Source organism: Suncus etruscus, chromosome 11, assembly GCF_024139225.1.
Source record: "Suncus etruscus isolate mSunEtr1 chromosome 11, mSunEtr1.pri.cur, whole genome shotgun sequence".
Taxonomy (NCBI): domain Eukaryota; kingdom Metazoa; phylum Chordata; class Mammalia; order Eulipotyphla; family Soricidae; genus Suncus; species Suncus etruscus.
The window spans coordinates 18,329,433-18,351,803 of record NC_064858.1 but is presented as its reverse complement, the minus strand read 5'-3'; the positions used below and the strand labels follow the sequence as shown (position 1 = coordinate 18,351,803).

General features: G+C 49.0%; 1 protein-coding gene across 1 annotated transcript in view; it reads right to left on the bottom strand.

Annotated features, from left to right (window-relative positions):
* PKP2 (plakophilin 2) overlaps nt 1–22,371 on the bottom strand; it is a 50,459-nt gene that overhangs the window by 13,773 nt on the left and 14,315 nt on the right. The window contains exons 2-6 of the mRNA XM_049783885.1: nt 16,892–17,007; nt 15,426–16,075; nt 14,375–14,510; nt 3,534–3,741; nt 922–1,099 (exon numbers count right to left, since the gene is read on the bottom strand). Coding sequence (XP_049639842.1) covers nt 922–1,099; nt 3,534–3,741; nt 14,375–14,510; nt 15,426–16,075; nt 16,892–17,007 — 1,288 coding nt within the window. The remainder of the gene's footprint in view (nt 1–921; nt 1,100–3,533; nt 3,742–14,374; nt 14,511–15,425; nt 16,076–16,891; nt 17,008–22,371) is intronic.

Here is a 22,371-nt window from a genome sequence, read left to right as displayed (position 1 = left end):
TGTATGTCCAGTTCCTGTGTCCACACTGTCCCTCAGTGTATCTGAGGCTCTAACAGCTCCAGGAAGTTGTTTTCTTTTTTCCTTTTTTTTTTTTTTTGGATTTTGGACCACACCTGGTGACACTCAGGGGTTAATCCTGGCTATGCGCTCAGAAATCATCCCTGGCTTGGGGAACCACATGGGACGCTGGGGGTTCGATCCATCCTGGGTAGGCATTTGCAAGGCAAACCCTACTGCTGTGCCACTGCTCTAGTTCCAGCTCTGGGAAGTTGGGCTGGGCATTTCCATACCCTGCTATCTTTACTCCAGGCTCCCCAGGCCTAACAATTATACTTCTGGCAACTGAGAGCTGCAGTAGAGCTGGCAAGTGGCCTGAGAAGAGCCGAGAGCAGGACAGACGGGGTGATGACGACTCCAGCTCAGGACCACAGTCTTGCCTGACCTGCATGTGTTCCTGTGTCCTTCTGAGTCTTTTGTGTTCCCTGTCCCCCTTTGCCCCTGCCCCCATATCCAGATGTTCCCTTGTTCCTCTGTGCTTCCCAAGTTCCCCTATGCCTATGTACCCCATATGCTTCTATCCACCCTTTTACCTCCATGACTTACTTCATGGCGCTGCTGTGCCCTCAGTGGTCATGCCTAAAAAGAGGTCACCCCCACATTGAAAATTCAGCTGACTTGGTCCAGCCCCAGAACTGTGTCCCCTGGGCCTCACGTCAGCAGATGCTGCCATATGGGACACATCAGGTCACACACTGTTTTCATACCTTCCATGGACAAGGATCTCGGGGATGCAGACACCACATGCCTGGTTTTCTCCATAGGGACACAGTGGTCAGCATCAGTTTTAGGGCTCAGAGGGTAGTGTGTTTCCTGATTGGAGGGTTCCCCCTCCCCATGGTAGCATGAGCAGGTGAGGCTCACCTGAGACAGCCTGTGGCGTTGTAGAAAATGTCCAGGTCCAAGAGCCCATTGGCCTTGGGGTAGTCACCTTCAGGCCAGCCTGAGAAGGGCACCACGATGTTCTCGGTCAGCGTGGCCAGGGCCTCTGTCACCAGCAAGTGCTTCAGCCTATCACTGGATGAGAGGTTCCACAGCAGGCCTGTAAGAGGGGGCACTGTTTAGGGGTGCTGGGTGAGGGGGGCTCAGAACTCAGGAGCCTGCACAATAACTGACAATGATATAAACACACATGTGGATAAAGAGAAGGAGACGGAGACAGGGAGGGGGGGAGATGAGGAAGTGGGAACCAGGACCAGGGATTGGGAGAGATGGGGGTGGGCCTGAAAAGAGACAGATGAACTGGGAAAGAGAGGGGGGACTTGGAGAAAGAGGCGGACTGGGAGAGAGAGGGACCAGGAGATAGACAGCTCTGAAGGCTGAACATTCTTTTTCCACGCAAGAGTCCTGGATTTGATTCCCGGCACTGCTGAGTCCCCTGAGTAAGAAATAAAGCCCAGAAGTGTAACTTCCCAAATCAACCACAGGTCTATGACTTATACATGTAGATGGGCATATGGGCACACTTGCACACATACACACAGGCACTCAGACACATGCATGTAGGACCCCAGTGCAGGTGACCATTTTCCCCACATGGGAGCTGAGGGGGATTTGGGGTCCATGTGGCTTCCTCCCACCTGGGGAAACAGGAGGATAAGATGAGCAGCGAAAACTCCCACAATCCCTCAGACCCCAAATGCTGCCCTCCGCCTTCCCAGCTGATTCTCTCTGCCCCTTTGACTGTGGGATGTGACCACTGAGGGGTGCGCTCTCCCTCATCGAAGAAGTTTGCCCTCATGCACAAAATTCCCTCAAGAGCCAGATCCTTCAGATGCTCCCAGACGGTGGTGAATGGAGAAGGAACTGCACGTCGAGTGCAGTTCTCCTTCCTCTCCCTCACCATCTCTCTCACCCCTCATCCTGTATCACTCCATCCTGCTCTCAATCAGCATTCAACATGCATCTACATATCTAAAGGTCCATCCAACCACCACATCTCTCACATCCGTCCACCCACCTGCTCTATCATATCCATCCTACCTGCTACCCTCTTCACGCTTTTCACACACCCCTATCTCTTTCCTTCTCACTCTGCACACTCACTCATCTCTTTCTTCTTCACTTTTCATGCACGCCCATCTCTTTTGCAATTCTAATTGTCCACGTACACCCCTAGGGCCCTTCAGCCTTGGCTGAAAGATGAAGGTGTCGAACTCAGTCCCTGTCATGAAGCACATGAATGCCCCAGGTAGTGACTATCAGAACCCCGTCAGATGGTCCCCAAATCAAACTATAGCAAGGCAAAAAAAGTGGTATCATAGACAAACATGGACCTAGAGGACCAAGGCCCCTGTGCACAGGAAGCAGGTGAGAGCAAGCAGGCTCTATGGCAGAACAGGTAGCAATGAGAGGGACATCGGGGCCCTGGAATGGTCTTGCTGTTCCCATGAGGACAGCATCAGCTGCCGACACTGAAGCCCGTTGCCAGGGTGGACCCTGGACTGTGCGCACATATGCTCAGGGACACACATACTGCCACTGAGATCCAGCCAGGCACGGTGACATATGTGAAGTGTTAACTTCCCTGCCATAAAGTGGAGGTGGAGTAGGGGGGGATATAGACCCTCCACAAGGTCTGAGGCACTGAGAAGTCACCGCACTACATCACCAGTCCTGAAAGTGTGCCCAGAGGCCTCCCTGCAGGTGTGGGGGGCATTGCAGGGAGTGTTTTAGGTGACACACTCAGCCCTCTTGTGCCCATGGTAGCTCTTACACCCCAAATTCCAAATCTTCCTCTTGCCTGGCTATGGGATTTTCACCCGCTGGGCCATCCAAGCCCTGTGCAGAGATGCTCTTTGTCCAAACCAGCATTTGATGGTGAAGCTCTGCTGCCTAGAGTCTGCTTCTGTGCTCTGGTATGAGCAGGAATGGGGAAGGTGACTCATAGGATGGACTCTGGTGTCCATTCACCTGATAAACAAGTTTAGCAGAAGCACCCAGCCCCATCTCTCTCTCTCTCTCTCTCTCTCTCTCTCTCTCTCTCTCTCTCTCTCTCAACAGATGCATGTCCATTCACCTGATAAACAAGGTTTAGCAGAAGCACCCAGCCCCATCTCTCTCTCTCTCTCTCTCTCTCTCTCTCTCTCTCTCTCTCTCTCTCTCTCTCTCAGCAGATGCAGCCAGTTGTGTGCACGGGACACGGTTTAGCAGAAGCACCCAACCCATCTCCTCTCTCTCTCTCTCTCTCTCTCTCTCTCTCTCTCTCTCTCTCTCCCTCTCTCTCTCTCCTCTCTCTCTCTCAACAGATGCAGCCAGCTGTGTGATGGGACACAGGCCCAGAAACAGGGCTGGAGAGTCTCCAGAGAAACCCATGGGTGAGGACAGGTAGACCCGATGTGAATCTTCATAGGGTCTTCTCACCATGAACCTCAACACAGGACTGGACAGTGGTTCCAGCCAGCACAGAGGATACCAAAGAATGGTGCCATGTGGGAAACAAGCTGGGAATGCGGAATGCCTGGGTGGGCACACACCTGTGATCTGCTTCTTTGTCTCCAGGTCACTGCTCTGCTTCAACACCTGCAGCAGCCTCGGGACCCCATTGAGTTCAGCCACTTCCAACTTGTTGTCATTGTCCTCAAACACCAGGTTCCTCAGTGCTCCACATACAGCACGTTGCACATCCTCGCTTGGCACCTTGAGGAGCTGCAGGAGTCGGGGGATGCCACGGAGCTGGTGTACCTGTGGGACATGGGCATTAGGATTCAGGGGAGGAAGCTACAGAGGGAGGCATCATGAGAAGGACACACCGTGGGAGAGACACACCATAGAAGGACACACTGCAGGAAGGACACACAGGTAGACCCAGACAGGGGAACCTGGCCATGGCCCATATTAGACAAAGGGCGCTGCTGGTATCCATGGACCCTGCTCCCTGCAGGGCTGCAACAGCTCACACACAGGGGTCCATAGTCCAAGGGAGACCCAGGGAAATGCTGCAGGGATTGTAACTGATGGATCACAGCTATGTGTCTTTCAGAACATACATGACACTTACACAATAGTTGAGTAAGCCAGTAAGAGAACTTTAGTGTTTGGGGGGAGAAGAGGAGGGTTTGGGCCAAACCTGGCAGTGCTCAGAGGAAATTCATAGTTCTGTGCTTAGGACCCATCTTTGGTGGAGCTCAGAGGACTCTAGGTGGTGAGGGGGGGGACTAAACTGGAGTCATAGCAGGTAAGGCAAATGCCCTCTTTCCTGTTCTATCTCTCTAATCTCTAACCCAGATGTACAGTTTTTTATGGACTACCAAATATTTCTTGGGTTGGGAATATAGCTTATTGGCAGAGCACTTCCCTTACACTGAGAAGTGCAATGGATTTGATCCCCAGCACCTCCAAAACAAAAATATTTCTTTCCTTCAAATATACCAAAAGAGTATTCTGTCCACTAAAGGAGCTGAAGGCCAGAACTAGAAGTGGACAAAGTAATGCTTTGGATTCTGACTTTGTGCCTTAGGCCACATATCACACTCTGAAAGATGCAGTAGAAAGAAAAGGCCAACACAGGCCAAATTGTCCTGTCTGCACCATGGCACCTGGGTGCAAGCCCTGACTCAGAAGAATCTGTATGAGATCATATAGGGTGCTAAGGATCAAACCTAGGTAGACCAAGTGTAAGGGTTTGGCAACTGGGAGACATTGTAAAAGGCCTCTGCTCTGTGAGATGGTTATAACCACCTCACCCAGAACAGCTCCTGAGAGCACAGAAGGGAAGCTCTCCTGAGGGCACATCACCAGAGGTAGGATGTCTCTGGCAGAACCAGAGGAGTTTGCTTTACAGCCGCACACATCTTCTAGGCAATAAACCCTAGCACAACATGTAGAAAAGACCACACTAGAAGCGTGGCAATGGGGAAACAATGCAGGCCAACACCCTGAATAGAGAATGAAGATGGCAGCTCTGGTGATCCTTAAAGTGTCAATTACCTCAGATAGGAATTTTAGAGAAGAAATATGGAGGATCCTCATAGACCTCAAAGAAAGCATGGATTGAGCTGAACGGACCACAAATAAGAATCAAGAGGATATGAAAATAGAAACCAGAAAACACCACACTGAAATAACAGGACTGAAAAACTTGGAAGGCAAAATGAAAACCTCATTGGAAAGCCTCTCCAATGGAGTAATAGTAGCTGAGGACAGAATCAGTGAGCTGGAAGATGAGATGCATAACAATTCTATACAAAAGAAGAGATTGGAAAAGAGTTTTAAAGCAAATGTTCAGACAATAGAAAAAAATCCTCAAAGAATGTGAACAGATGAAAATAGAAGTCTATGATAAACTCAACAGAAACAACACAAGAATCATTGGAGTCCCAGAGACCTAGGAAGAAAATCTCCAGGAAGAATCAAGAGTTGGAGCCAGAGTGATAACATGGAGGTAAGGCATTTATCTTGCATGTAGAAGGACGGTGGTTCAAATCCTGGCATCCCATATAGTCCCTGAGCCTGCCAGGAACGATTTCTGAGCATAGAGCCAGGAGTAACCCCTGAGCACTGCCTGGTGTGACCCAGAAACTAAAACCAAAAACAACAAAAAACAAACAAACAAACAAACAAAAAAGGAATCAGCAGTCAAGGATATCATTGCACAGAAACTTCCAGAGCTAAAGACCGCATGAAACCAAATTCTGTATGCCTGAAGAGTACCAGCTAAAAGAGATCTGAAAAAAAGTACCCCAAGACACATCCTAGTCTCAACAACAAATCTCACAGATATGAATAGAATACTGAAAGCAGCAAGGTCAAAAAGAAAAATTACATTCAAAGGAGCATCCTTAAGATTTACAAGCAGACCTGCCACAAGAAACCCTCAAGGCCAGAAGGCAGTGGTGGGATATAGTGACAAAACTCAACAAAATGAATGCTTCACCTAGAATACTACACCTAACCAGACTCACGTTCAGGTTTGAAGGAAGTGTACATAGCTTCACAGATAAACAACAGCTCAGGAGCATCTGTGAGAGCTCTCAGACTTGAAACAGATGCTTGGTAGAAACAAAGGGTTGGCTGTGAGGAGATGTGCTCATTTTGTCCACGAGAGGTTGACCTTACGCCCTCCCTGGAAGTGACCAGAGGACCTGCTGGAGTGGGCATTCTCAGAGGTAGAACTCAGTACAGATGGACAAACATCCAATATCCATGAGGAGAACTAATTTGTGGGACACCTACTTCTCCCACCTACAGAAATCAAATGTGAAAACTACAGGAAGTGCTAGATTCTGAAAGAATTTTAACTCTGGTAAATTGTGCCATTCAGTTGTCAGAGCTCATTTTAAATGAAATAAAGTGGCAAAGGACACAGAATAGGCAAAGCCTGTGTGTGGAAGTTGAAGATATCAGCACAGGAGCAGAGACTTGGGTGCCTGACACCACAGGAAGGAACTCCTCACCGAGCCCAGTGCTGGAGAACATCTTTCAGGTGGAGATACTGACAGGTGACAGTGACACTGTGTCAAGGACAATGACAGGTAGCAGTGCACAGAAGTGCCTTAGAACTAGCCATGTGAGAAGATGTGGACAGGAGCCACAGCGTCATGGAAGAAGTTTGGTGCTCATGGGTCTCAGTGGAAGCCACACCTCATACTCATCGTGACAGTGAACATTTGAGGAAGAAGTCATGCCAACTCCAATCAATCTCCCTGAGAATATCAGAGAGAACCCAGCCTCATGCATTCCATGGGGTTAGTACTGCCATCACCCCTAACCAGATGAAGAAAACCCAGAACTGTAATTCAACTGCCATCATACAGAGGAGGAATTTTTTTGTGTGTGTGGTTTTTGGGTCACACCTGGCAGTGCTCAAGGGTTTTTCCCGGCTCCGTGCTCAGAAATCGCTCCTGACAGACACAGGGGACCATATGGGAAGCCGGGATTCAAACCAATGACCTTCTGCATGAAAGGTAAACGCCTTACCTCCATGCTATCTCTCCGGCCCTGAGGAGGAATTTCTTAACGTGGATTTAACATATATAATTTCAAATGGTATCTAATTTCAGACTAAATATTAATTCTTCACCCAACTACCAAATTTCAAGATTTGATCCAAAATTGTAGAAATAGAGGTGGAAAAGGCACTGGCAGCTGACTGATTCTGGGGGGGGGGTGCAGATTGAGTCCCACCCTGCTAAAAAATCAGCGCTCCACCCACACTAGTCTCCCACCATCACCACCAGAGACATAGTCCATCCACCTTTGAGGCTAAACTCAGAGATCCAGGCAGCTAATCAAAGTTCTGGAAGCATGTAGGCACATACATGACACATCCAAACACATCCAAACTCCATAGCTGACAGCCCAGTAGAATCACAGAAAATTATATGGGAAAATTATATAGAAGCCCACTAAATTCAACAAGTGAAACAGTAACATGGAAGGCACCACTAGCACCAAAACAACTCAGTAAATCCTCTGACAATGAGCTTAATAACACTGCTATGAGATATATATAACAAGCAACATAGAGCAAATAATTTTGTGCCTGCTAAGGTAGCAGGCTTTGGAGCTGGAAGGGAAACTGGAGACATTGGTAGAGGGGAAAGGTCACACTGGTGGAAGGATTGGTGTTGAAACATGAAATACCTGAAACAACTGTATTATGAACAACTTTGGAAATCATAGTGTTAAATAAAATTTAATATCTTTCCCCACAAAAAAATAGGAGCTGGAGCAATTGCACAAAGATAGGACCCGTGCCTGGTATTTGGACAACCAGGGTTCAATCACCAGTACCTGCATATGGTTCTCCAAGCCCACCAGGAGTAATTCCTGGGCAAAGAGCTAAGAGTAAGCCCTAAGCATTGCTGAGTATATCCCCACAAGAGAACTACAGAAATGGATTTTCACAGACACATCTTCAGTGGGCTAGATGCACAGTCCAGAAGAGAAACTGGCCCCTGTGAGATGAATCTCTTCAAGATGCAGATAGCCCAGTTCTAAGGGAAAAGTCTTCTCAGCCCATGATGCTACTCCAGAGAAACACATATATTGATGCAAAGATAGCCCAGTTCTAAGGGAAAAGTCTTCTCAGTCCATGATGCTACTCTTGGGAAATACATGTATTTTCTAAAGAAGTGTCAAAGTGAATCTCACACATACACAAACATGAAAGCAACATGACCATGAACCAACTCTGAAATCTTACAAGATTCAGATGCCAGGAGAAAGTACAGGCAGTCTTTGAATCACTGAGCACGACATCTGAGTCATGTCCAAAATACATACAGTCCTTCCAGAATCCCATAATATGAAAATGGGGAAAGAACCAAACACCAAGGAAGATGTCAGTGGGAAAATAAGCACATGAGAAAGTGATCAGCTTCACCAGGTGTCAAACCCAATGCTGCGCCTCTGAGTAGGGCAGGAGCAGGCAGGTAGGTGGGAAGTCAGTGACCTGCAAGGGCGTGGACACACTATACTGTAGTGGGGGTTTCCTGATGACCCTGAGAGGCTGGCCCCTCCCAGGTCACATTGGCATTCCAGTCCAATTTCCTTTCAGGAGAAAGAGAGGAGTATGCACAAGGCAGGGCAGCCTAAACTCCAAAGTCCACCAACAGCACATGGAGATGCTAACAGTGGTGTTTCTGCATAGTCAAATATTGGCATACCCACACCAGCAATACACCATACAAATGCACACCACACACAAATGCACACCATATGCAATACCTAGCACACACACGTCTCTCACACACCACACAAAATATACAACATACAATAATATAACGTATGACACACAACACACAACACAAACATGCACACCAACACATAACACAACAGCATACACCACACATAATACATATCACACACCACTCATAACACACTACATGAGATGCACGATACACATTGTACATATAACACAACATGCATACATTACGCACCACAATAACACAGCAGCACACATCACTCCACACACAATACATCACACACTATACATATCACACATGTAGCATGTAAATGCATACCATGATCACAACATATAACATATAACACACACCGCACAATCACCACACCAATATACAACATGCACACACAACATATAACACACCACACATATAAACATCACACACCAATATCTCACATGTACATACAAACACACAATGTGGACTAATATAAAAAGTTTTTTTTTTTTTTGGTTCACACCCTGTGACGCTCAGGGGTTACTCCTGGCTATGCGCTCAGAAGTTGCTCCTGGCTTCTTGGGGGACCATATGGGACGCCGGGGGATCGAACTGCGGTCCGTCCTAGGCTAGCGCAGGCAAGGCAGGCACCTTACCTCCAGCGCCACCGCCCGGCCCTATATAAAAAGATTTAAGTGGAGTAAAAGGATCCAGTGAAACAAAGCATGTAGGTGGTATAATTTCATTTATCTAAAATGATAGGAAATTCAGTGCCATCTTAGTGACAGAAGGCAGAGGCATAGTCAGAGGAAGGGATATGTGGGTGACAAAAGGCACAAGAAAACCAGAAAAGGCCTGGAGAGATAGCACAGCGGTGTTTGCCTTGCAAGCAGCCGGTCCAGAACCTAAGGTGGTTGGTTGAATCCCGGTGTCCCATATGGTTCCCGGTGCCTGCCAGGAGCTATTTCTGAGCAGACAGCCAGGAGTAACCCCTGAGCACCGCCAGGTGTGGCCCAAAAACTAAAAAAAAAAAAAAAAAGAAAACCAGAAAGGAGATGAACACCTTTGCTATCTTGGTTGATCATGGTTTCAAAACATGTCAAACCATATCAAGCTCTGTCTTAACAAAGTTCCTAAATAGCAAACAAACAAGGGGCCCTATAGAGGGCAGGAGTGGAGGTTATCACTTTGTCATGGGATGATCCTGCTTAGATGCTCAGCATCACATCCTCTGAGCCCCACCAGGAGTGATCTCTGAGCACCAAGTCAGGAGTAAGCCCTGAACAGAGCCAAATAGATGGCTTTCCAAATAAAAGAACAAAAGAGTGGTTGCAATTGGACAAAGGAAATCTGCAGCACTTTTAAAAGAATGAGGCGAATATCCAGCGGGGGCTTCCAAGGTAGTGGTTGCTCAGCATCAAGTACAGAGCTCTGGAAGCCCGTTGTGGTTTTGTGGCAAACAAAAAGGATATTTCACCAACCTGCTGAACCTTTGTTTGGACAGGCTAACAATCTCTGAAAAGAAACGGCAGAGCTCAGGGAGTGGTGGGCGGAGATCAGCAGGGCAGGGAGAGGCTGGCTGTAGGAGAGATTGTTCCACAGCTTTAAGAGTTAACTCTCAATGTTCCATTTGGAAGCCACCCTGAAGCTACCTGATCTCCTGGGGATTAAGAGGGTTTTGTCCCCAGTTCCTGTGAGGCGCCAAAGGACAGCCCCGGTGCTCTACTTATGCTTTCTGTACTCAGAATCTGGAGTCAGTGCTGTCTGTGACAGGCAAGAGGGTGGATTAGAGGGCACAGAGACAGTGGAACCTGCTCAGCTCCCAGGAAAGGGAGGCCCCAAGGTAAGTCAGAGGAGCAATAACAATGTTGGGGAGACACTCACTGTGGAGGATTAAAAGGGAGGGAAAAAGCCTGGACCAGTGCAGACACACCTGAGACTCTCCATACAGAACTGAGGGGATGGGGCCGAAGTGGTGGTGCTAGAGGTAAGGTGCCTTGCAAGTACTAGCCTAGGGAGGACCACGATTTGATCCCCCGGCGTCCCATATGGTCCCCCCAAGCCAGGAGTGATTTCTGAGCCCATAGCCAGGAATAACCCCTGAGTATCAACTGGTATGGCCCAGAAACCAAAAAACAATCAGAACTGAGGGGAGTAGGGGAGGGAGGGAAGGAAGGGAAGAACCAAAGGACAGTGATGCAAGGATGTCTGTGAGTGTGTCGGGGCCACCCTGTACACTAAAAACACTCCAACATTTACATTCTTGGAAAACAAAGGTATATCAGTAAACTTAAATATCCATGCACCAACCCATCTATTGAACTCTGATTATATTGATGAATTGTTTCAGGAAAACAAAAGTAGTAGAACAAGAAACTTTAATGTTTTTGGGGAGGGGATACTGGTAGCGTTCAGGGGTACTCTGACTCTGACTCTGCACTCAGGGTTGTTAGATTACAGCTTGTTTTATCCAAAATAAAGATCATCCCTGGTTCTTTGTATCCGCTTGTTTACAATGTGGTTTCACCCAAAACAAATTTCATCCCCTGGTTCCTTTGTATCATTGGTTTATAACTTAGTAAAACCAAAACAGAGATTGTCTTACATGTAAACCTGGGCAGAACTGATTCAGGATAGCCTGAGCTCTCTGTCCTAATCCCCCTACTGGGGGTGGTCTCTGTACTCAGTAAAAACGACAGTTCTGCCAGGCAGCTGGCTCTTGATATGTGGTAGAAGATTGCCAGACTACATGTTTCACCTCGGCCTGGTTTGGATTATTTCGTGCAGCAACTGTTTCAGACTCACTCACCTGGGGTTGGAAATACGGTGTGTGGGGTGATTTTAAAATTGGCGCTGGAAAAGAGACCCAGGGACCCAAGAAGACCCCCCCCAATGATGGTGAATGATTTGGTCCTCTGGTGGATTATCACCATGGCGGCTCCCTCGAGCTGAACTGAGTGTGCAGTGCCCTTCACCAGAACATGCCCCTGTTCTGAATGGTTTCATGTTCTGGTACATCTACCTGCATTTCTTGCTCAGGACTATACATGCTAGGTTCCCTGGAGATTCTCCCTTGCACATGCCCAAGAGGGAGGTCTGCCTTCCAAGAGGCGATGAGTTACTTATCTAAAGGCTTCTCAGGACTGACAATTTATCATTTACTATTGGAATTAAACCAGAAGAGAGGCCCATCTCCCAAGGATGATGAGCTGGTTAACGCCTCTGCAGACTCAGAATCTAAAGATTGCTCAACCAAAGATATCCCCTCGCTCCAAGCCTGTAGTCAGGTTGACAAGCTGATACTGGCAATCCAAATCCTGAGCACTGTCAAATGGTTCAATGTCCGAATGGTTATGGATTTATCAACGGAAATGACACCAAAGATGATGTTGTTCACTGGACAGCTATTAAGAGAAACCATTCCAGGAAGTTTCTGTGTAGCATTAGAGATGAGGAGACTGTGGAGTCTGATGTGTGAAAGGAGACAGGGCGACAAAAACTACTAATGTATCTAGACCAGGTGGAGTGCCAGTGAAAGGTAGCCTGTATGTTTCCAATAAATTCTGCTGATTCATTCCTTGTCCTCACACAGTTGCCAAACCACCCATGGTAGCAAAGGGCCCCTCAGGCAGGACAGAGCAGGCAGTGAAGAGGAGAGAGCTGAAGACACTGGGCAGAATCCCAGACACCAACGCCCATCACCTTTCTTCTACTGGGGGCGCTTTTTGCTAGGATTTTGGCCCCAACCTGCAGAAGCTTGTTGAGGTCACTAGTGGGATAGAAGCCAGAGATAGCTTCACTGGAGGGGACCAACAGCAGGGAAATGAATGGGCCCCCCCCCACCCAGATTCTGGTTCAAGAACAGAAAGCCTTTCCATCTCACAGCTTGACCCAGAAGGAGAAGGTGGAAAAGATGGAGGATCCAAGATCAATCAAAGCACAAATTGAGAAACTGCATTCCAAACCTCCTGAAACTTTCTTCTAGGTTAAGCTCTTGATCCTATTTGTGTCAGTCATTATATTGCTGGTCAAACTGTGTTCAAAGCCCCAAGGAATTAGCTACAACAGTAACTGGCTTAAAATTTCCACATCACCTTACTTGATACTAAAAGTTTTTTTTTAATTTTTATTTCCCCAGCTTTTACTGTGCCTGTACAAAATAACAACCACTTTTATAAGTTCTGATCTGGAGTTCCAGTCTCTTGAAGAGAACAATAGAACATGTCTTATGTACCCCTCTTCAACTTTTGAACAAAAAAAAGGGGGAGTCACCAAATCCAAAGCTAATGACAACAGAATCAAAAACAATATACAACAAGCTAGACACAGAGGGAACCACTTACACTAGAACCCCGGGGGGGGGGGTTATTAGGTATGGGGGAGGAGGATATGGAATGCATGCTGGGAACAGGGGTGGAGGGAAGACAACATTAGTGGTGGGAATGCTTCTGAATCAATGTCACTATGTACCTAAAATATTACTGTGAAAGATTTGTAATCCACTTTGATCAAAATAAAAATTATTTAAAAAAAAAAGGGGGGAGTGTTGTAAAATCACCCCATACACCACATTTCTACTCCCAGATGAGTGGGTCTGAAGCAGAGTCGTTGCATGAAATAATCCGAACCAGGCTGAAGTGAAACATGTGTAGTCTGGCAATCTTCTACCTCATATCAAGAGCCAGTTGCTTGCCAAAACTGTCATTTTTATTGAGTACAGAGACCACCCCCAGGTAGGGGAATAAGGACAGATTACTAAGACTATCCTGAGCCAGTCCTGCCCAGGTTTATATATAAGACAATCTCTGTTTTGGGGTAAAACCAAATTTTAAACAAACAGATCTAAAGAAATCAGGAATGATCTTTGGGTATAACAAGGTGTAATCAAACAAAGGGTCACATCCGGTGGGGCTCTGGGACCACATGTGGTGCTAGGGATTGAACCAGGGTTAGCACCATGCAAAACTAAAACCTGCCCACTATTCTATTTCTCTGACCCAATGATATTTTTTGTTGTTTTGTTTTGTTTTTGTCCCATGTCCAATAGTGCCCAGGGATTACTCTTGGCTCTGCACTCCAAAATTACTCCTGGCAGTCTCATGGGACCATATGGGATGCCAGCATTGAACCTAGGTTGGCCATATGCAAGGCAAATGCCCTATGCATCATGCTATTGTTCCAGCCCCTTTAATGTATTTTCTTTTGGGATTTTTGGGCCATACCTGGCTGTGCTCAGGGTTAGCCCTGGCTCTGAGCTCACAAATCACTCCTGGCAGGCTTGGGAGACCATATGGAGTGCCAGGGATTGAACCTGGTTGGCCATGTGCAAGGCAAGTACCCTACCCATTGTGCTACTGCTCTGGCCCCTTTAATGTATTTTTGAAAGTAGAAAACAGCCTACAGTGCTATTTCTCTCTCTACTTATCTGCCTCTCTTTTCCTCTCCCTCTCAGAAGTATTCCCAAGCTTGCCGTACTGCTGCCCATGGCCGGGGATATCCTGGGTATAGAAGGTTTGTGCGGGACTCTTAAGTTTCTGGACAGAAGGGACCCATTCAGGACTGACTGTATTTCAGACGAGGACCTTGGTTTCATGTGTCAGGCCAGACGGAAATGGGCCAGTTTCTGGGAGCGGCTCTCTCCTGGACAGAGGATGTGGCTTTCAGGATCAAAGCAGGAGGCGGCCAGGGACACTCACCTTTCTCCGAGCCTCTGCCTTCTGGAAGCTCTCATGCTGGATGAAGGTGGCGGCGGCCGACAGACGGCTGGGTGGGCAGTCGAGGTCCAGCATGCCTACAGCACGCTCCAGGGTCAGCTCCACATCCCCAGCACTCCTGCAGGGGCAGCCATGCTCAGCACCCACCACACCAGCCCCCTGCCCTTCTGGCAGCTGACCTGGCCTGTAGGGTCTGGCCACACTCGAGCCCAGAGGTCACTCCATGGCAGGGTGGGAGGTTGAGGCAGCCTGTCTGCTACCAAAAGAAGGGCCATGTCACCTCCTGAAATAGGCCTCAAGCCTTGAGGAGACTCAGTGCAGTGCCACAGAAATTTGGGTGCAGAAGTTAAAATCAATGCCGGCTTGGGTAAGCAGCATTCATTTTTTCTTGAAACGGCTTAGAATCTGCTCTTTCCTACAGGAAGGGGGAAGAGGAAGTCTGGACGCCATCAGGAGAGTGGGAGGGCTTAGAGCACATGGGGTATGTGGGGGGTAGCACTTCTGCACATGAACAACCACCTCAGTTTTAAGTCAGCGGTCAGAGTTTCCAGTGGGGGGGGGGCACATGCTGACCAGGGAGACTAGGAGAGGTCGCTCTGAGGCTAATAATGCACAGACAGGCTGGGTCCTGGGGTAGGAGCTGCAACGGAGAACTAACCTCCACCCTGTCTCTCTACTGAGACCACCCCCCATATGCTTGGAGGGGCTTCTAGGGTCAACCAAGAACAGCCTGTCATGAGGAGGAGCACAACTTGGTGTGCATGAGAGGAGGTCAGAGCACGTGGGTTTCAGTGAGCAGTAAGTGTGAGTGGAGAGAACACATGGATGCAGACAGCGTATACATGTTGAAAAGTGTGCATGCACCGGTAGAAATGAATATGCATGGGTGTGAGTGTATGTGTACAGGTGTGACAAGGTTTGTGCACAGGCAAAGCTGGAACAGGGCGACTGTGGAGGTGACAGGGAGACTATGGTGACGACTTGGGGCCAGTGGTGGCCTATGTCTGTCTGGGTTCCTGCTTGAGGGGCTCACCCAAGCTGTGGCTCCACGAAGGCATTTCTATCCATGACCAGGCGGCCTCCCCCCACAGCAGCCACTTGCCCGGCGGTCAGGTATGTCCTCCCGGTGCCCGTGTCCCCGGGGCTGGTGACAGGCAGCGAGCGTGCACTGTGGAAGGAGCTCTGGCGCCAGGAAGAGCGGGCAGCCCTGCTCTGGGTGACCCGGGACAGGGTCCCTATAGGGCGGCTCACGGTCCCCACAGTCAGTAGATTCTCTTTGTCCAGCAGGTCCCCCGTGCTGCGGCTGGTGGAGGGCCGTGGGCAGGTGAATGCACAGCCATTGGGGGGCCAGGCAGGGCGGGATGGGGGGCGGCCGGTGTCCCAGACCCGCTGCCAGGCCCCTGAGCGGGACATGCTGCTGCTGCCCAGGACTTCAGAGCGAGCATAGCGGGCAGGCAACAGGCCAGGGCCCCGGGGCTCTGCAAGGGGCAGTGCAGGGCCCCAGGGCTCAAGAGATGGTCGCTCCGGGCTCCGGTCCGGGGATACCTCCAGGCGGCGTAGTGGCTGACGCCAGCCCCGCTCCTCCCCAGGGTGCCAGCCAGGCCCCGGGCCCACGACCAGCCCCGAGCTCCACATAGCAGCCCCGCTGGTCCCACGTCTGTCCCAGGCGCTCAGATGTTGTGTCTGTGGGGAAAGAACATTTGTGGTGAGATGAGCTGTCCCACACGCGATCTGAGACCCTCACACATTGTGGGACCCCAGGAACACTCTTTTTTTTTTTTGCTTTTGGGTCACACCTGGCAGCGCTCAAGGGTTACTCCTGGCTCTGCGCTCAGAATTCGCCCCCGGCAGGCACGGGGAGAGGGGGGACCATATGGGATGCTGGGACTTGAACCACAGTCCTTCTGCATGCAAGGCAAACGCCTTACCTCCATGCTATCTCTCTGGCCCCAGGAACATTCATTTTTTAAAAAAAATTTGTTGTTGTTTTGCATTTGGGCCACTCCTGGTGACACTCAGGGGTTACTTCTGGCTATGCACTCAGAGATTGCTCCTGGCTTGGCGGACCATATGGGATGCTGAGGGATCGAACCACTGCTCTGGCCCCTTTTTTTAAAAAAATCTTTTTAAACTTTATTTATTGATTAATTGGTTGACTGGTTGTTGGGCCACACCCAGCGGTGCTCAGGAGTTACTCCTGGCTCTGCACTCAAAAAGTATCCCTGGCAGGCTGGGGGTCCATATGGGTGCGGGGAATCGAACCGGGTCCATCTCGGGTTGGCAGCATGCAAGGCAAAAGCCTTACCGCTGTGCTATCTCTCCGGCCCCAGGAACACTCATATCTACCCTAAGGACCCCACATCGCCACCTGGCTGACCTCAGGCTGCTGTACTCTTAGGCACCTACTTGGCCCTCCCCCTCCAGGGTCTCTCCATCGTTCCCACTTCCCCAGGGACAGGCCCCTGGGAACACACAGTATGGGGGTGACCACCTCCTCACCTGCTGTGTGTCATGTACTCTGGGCCTGGGGACATACCAGCTGGCTCCATCTTCATTGTCCACCAGGTGCAGGTTGTAAACGTACTCAGGGACACTGCTGGCCCGGTGCAGGTTCCCTGCAGGGACACGGGAGGAGGTGAGACTGCAGGCAGACGGCCTGAGGGGTCCCTTCTGTGTGTGAATCTGCTCTATGAGCTTCTCAGAGTGAAGGCTGAGCTGGGACGTTCTCCCAGGACAGTACAGGTTTTCCTGGGCCCAGCCCAGACAGTACAGTGGACCCTAGGAGGCTGATAGCTTGGGAGTCCAAGGAATCCCTTCTGATCCTTCCCCACTCTTCTCCTCCCATTTATTTGTTCCTTTCCCTCTCTCTGCTGCTTGCTTTCCTTCCACCCTCTGCTCTCCTCACCTCACCCTCTGCTCTCCTCCCTTCCCATCTGTTCGCCCCTCCCCTCTGCTCCCTTTCCCTCTTCCTTCCACTCTTCTCTCCCAGCTGCTCCCCTCGCCTTCTCCTGCCTACCCCCTCCCTCTCCCCTCTGCTCCTCTTCTCTCTCTACTCCCTTCCTCCCATCTGTACCCTCTCCTCCCCATCCTCCAGAAGGGCTTAGCCCCAAACCTTGCTACGTCTCATCCACTTGTTTCCTTTCAGGGAAAGGAAAGCCACTCTTAGAGAGCGAGGGGCAGGCCAAGCTACACCACTGGCTCCCAGATTTTCCTGGGGGTGGGTACCTAAGAGCAAAACACCATCATGCAGGTCTGTCTTGTACCTGGCCTCGATCCTGTCACAACACAACAATGTTGTCCTTCCTTCCACACATCGCTGACCCCAGCCTGCCCACCACACCCTGATCTAAGGGTAGGGGGGACAGTGTGGGACAGGCTGAGTCTCACCTTGCCAGGACTGGCAGGGAAGGGGGAACTCATAGGGAGGCCCTGTTGGGTGGCCTGGGTTTGATTCCCAGAACTGCATGGTTCCCAAACACTACTAGGAACAAATCCTGAGCACAGACCTGGAGTAGCCCCTGAGCACTGCTAGATGAGCCTCAAACAAAGACAGGGTGAAGGCTCCATATTGGAAAAACAAAACAGCAAATGGTGTATGGTGAGGGCTGGGGGCAGCCAGGAAGGAAGTGGCTCCCAGGTGAAAAGGAGGTCACTTAGGAAGGGAAGAAAAATGGACTTCTGTGGCCCCTCCATCCTGGTCACCTAGGTGTGACCCCTGACCTCCTCTCTGATCTAGAATGTCACCTGCTCAAGACCAGGAGGATGCAGGGGCCTCATACCAGCTTATAGGGGTTCATCAAGATTGTGTTAAAAGGTTTAATTACATCATTTCTTTTTTTTTTTTGGGGGGCCACACCCGGCAGTGCTCTGGGGTTACTCCCGGCTGTCTGCTCAGAAATAGCTGGCAGGCACGGGGGACCATATGGGACACTGGGATTCGAACCAACCACCTTTGGTCCTGGATCGGCTGCTTGCAAGGCAAACGCCGCTGTGCTATCTCTCCGGGCCCTAATTACATCCTTTCACCTTTCCTATAAGCAACTGAGGGCCAAAGATAGATTTAAAGGTAGAATAAGCTCTATCTGACAGAGTCTCAGGTTCAATTCACTGAGCACTGGCAGGAGTCACTCCAAGCATGGAGCCAGGAATGAACATAAGTACCGAGTGAGGAGTGAACTCCAAACATTGAGCCAGGAGTGGTCTCCAAAAACTGACCTGTGGGGCTACAAACACAAACTAATGCAGCAGCCCAAACGGCCTCTCATACTGAGGACCTGCCCTTACACTAAAGACCATCTCACACCGAAGACCTTCCCCTTACACTGATGACCCTCTCACATTGAGGACCATCTCCTCACACAGAGAACGAGTCACTTTACACTGAGCACCATCTCATCGTATTCAGAATCAGCTCCTCACACTGAGGACCGACTCTCCAAACTGAGGATCATCTCTTCCAGTGAAAAGCATCTCTGCACCGAGGAACAACCAGTTACACCGAGAAACATCTTATACCAAGAACCAGTCACTTACGCCGAGGATCATCTACCTCCTCACACATCTATCTCCTCTCTTCACACCGAAGAAGAGCCAGCTATACTGCAGAACATCTCACACTGAGGATCAGCCCCTCACGATGAGGACTTACTCTTTCAATTGAGGGCCATCTTTTCACACTGAGTACCAGCCAGCTACACTGAAGAATGTCTCCTCACATTGAAAACCATCCCTTCACCTTGAGTGTCATTTCTTCACACTGAAGACCATCTCTCTTCACACAGGAATAGGCAGTTAGACTGAATGTCATCTCCTCAACCACTTATATTGCGAACCATATCCTTCTACTGAGGACTGGGCCCTCACACTGAGGAAAGTCTCTTCTTTCTAGGACTGTCTCTTAACACTGTGGACCTGCTCATCACATGGAGAACTATCTCTTTACATGGAGGAATAGCCAATTATTCTGAGGATCCTCATAGAGAACCAGCTACTTGAATGGAATACCAGCCCCTCACACTGAGGACAATGTCCTCACACTGAGAATCATTGTCTCACATTGAGGACTGGCTCTTTAAACGGAAGGTCATTTTCTCACACTGAGGACCAGCCTCTTACATAGAGGACCATCTCCTTACACTGAAAACCTCTCCTCACACTGAAGCTGATTCCTCATACACAAGACTGGCCCCTCACACTGAGGAAAGTCCCTTCATTTTGAGAACTATCTCCTCAAGAGGAGAACCAGCCACTAACACTGAGGACAGTATCCTTGCACTGAGGACTGGATCCTTACACTAATGACCATCATTTATACTGAGAACTGTCTGCTCCTTTAGACCAGTGCTTCTCAATTATTTTCTGTCATGCCCCCCTAGGAAGAGAAAACATTTTTTGCGACTCCCCGCGCAACTGCAAATAGTATCTTTATTAAGAAAAACTTGAACCTGCCAAACAAAAATATCTAAAATAATTTGAGCTGATTTTTTTAATCAGAGGTGATGTCTGGATTAATGGCTCCAATGAGCACGTTTTGCAATGCATAGCTTTTCGAAGGGGGAGTTTGAAGCAGGACACAGCAACTCTCAGCTCCAGACACATATGGAGACATAAACACGGGGCTTAGCTTGTTATGACAGTGTTTGCTGAAGTCAAACACGCCCCCCTTTACAGAGCGTCGAGTCCCCCCTGGGGTGCATGCCCCACTATTTGAGAAGCACTGCCTTAGACTGAACACCATCTCCTGACACTCAGGACAGAGTTTTTTCACCATGAGGATAGTCTCCTCCCATGGTGAACAGTCTGATAAAACTAATGAGTCTTTTTGAATTGCAAAGTGATTTAAATGATTTACTTTCAGTCTACAATTCTGTTTGCTTTCCACCTGCCTTTTCTGAAGGGCCCCTATCAGGGTGGGGCAGGAAGGGAGGGGTTCTAACAGTTTGAGAACTGCACCCCCTTCCCATCTCCCCTCTCCACCTCCCTGGACACTCCCAGCACTCAGTCAATATTGTCTGAGGGGACTTTCCTTCATTCCTTGTTTCCTTGAGGTTCTTTATCATGAAGGGATGCTGGATTCTGTCCAAACCTTCTCTACTTTTATTGATAGAATCATGTGATTTTTATGCTCCCTTTTACTGATATGGAATAGTATATGAATTGATTTGTGTATACTGCATCTCTGGAATGGATCCACTTGATTGTGGTATATGCCGCTTGTGACATATTGCCAGGTTTGGGTCAATGCTAGGATTTTTTAAGCACCTGCATTGGTACTTATTGAGGATATCAGTCTGTAATTGTCTTCTGTTTTTTCTTGGGAAAGGAGATAGTTGATAGTGCTCAGGGCTTACTCCTGAATGTTTGCTCAGGGGTTACTCCAGTGATACTTGGGGACCATATGAGGTACTGGAGTTGAACTTGAGCCAGTTGTATGTAAAGCAAGCAATTTACCTGTTCTCTCTCTCTCTCTCTCTCTCTCTCTCTCTCTCTCTCGCCCCTGTAATTTTCTTTTATAGTAATATTTCTGTCAGCTTTTGGGTTTAGACTTTACAGAAGCTATCAGGAAAAATTGCTGTTAAGAAAGGTTTCTTGGGGTCGGAGTGATGGTACAAGCAGTAAGGCATCTGCCTTCCATGCCCTGCCCTAGCCTAGGACAAACCACAGTTGATCACCCAGTGTCCCATATGGTCCCCCAAGCCAGGAGTGATTTCTTTTTTTTTTTCCAAGCCAGGAAGGTTTTCTGAGTGCATAGCCAGGAGTAACTAACCCCTGAGCATCACTGGGTGTGGTCCAAAAACCAAAAAAAAGAAAGGTTTCTTAATACTCAGAGGAACTTGAAGAGCAGAGGGAATGAGTCTTATTTGAAGGCTTGGGGATTCTTTTCTGAAGAGGACAGACAGATGGCCACACAGGAGTGCTTGTAGTATCACCAACACATCCCTAGATGTACAAGCACGAGTCCCATTACTAATTAAAGCCCCCAGTGAACTTTTCCTTCCTTCCCTCTGCTCTCTCCTCCTTTTTCTCTTCCTCTCCTCTTTCTCTTTCCCCCTCTTCTCTCACTCATCCTTTTCCTCCTTTCATTCTTCTCTCCCCTCCTTTCCCCCTCTTTTCCCCTTCTCTTTTCCCTCTTCAGTCTCATTCTCTTTCTCCTCCTCTTCCCTGCCCTTTCTCTTCTTTTCTCTCCCTACGTCCATTCTTCAGTCTTGTACAAACACACCTGGCTCTGCCGTCACAGGGGAGGGTGACTGCTGAGTTATGTAGTCACAGCTCCCAGCAGCTATTTCAGTATTTCCTCAGCTTCTTTACTACCTCCAGTGGGATTTGAAAGTACTTGGCACAGGTTGGGCCCTGCCCAGAACCTAGACCAGGGGGAAGTCTAATCAGGTTGATCCCTTAGGGCCCTTCTTTCATCTCCTTCTTCCTAAGAAAAATGACCACATACTTGTGCAAACACAGTCCTACAATTGGCACACACATTGGCTCCAGATCCTGGGAGGCCTTGGAGCAGCCCTTTAAGGGAGGACCCTGGCCTAGAGAGCTGTTCAGCTACCGAAGCACATGTGGATGTTCCCGGAGAAGGGTTGTGCCTATGATCCCAACATGCCTATGCTCTGAGCATTCCCAAGGCCACAGAACAGGCGCTGTACAGGCCTCCGTGGGCAGGTGTTATTGGAGCTTGGCGATAGGCACTGCCAAGCAATGACACTAAGTCTGCATGTTCAATGACCTTTCCTGCAGCCTGCTGGCTCGGGAAAGCCCCAGCAGAGCTAGCCAGGACTTTTTTTTTTTTTTTACCAACACAACCAGCAGAGCATTTCTACAGCTCTCTTTAGTTTAGTGATCCCTTAAGCAACCCCCCACAGGTCTTTCTGGGGCCAAACTCTCCCCCACTTGCAGGAATCTGAAGGTCCTTCCTAGGATCCAGAGCAGGAATCTCAGTTGTGCTGGGGGCCCATAAGCTGGGGGTAGGGTGCTGG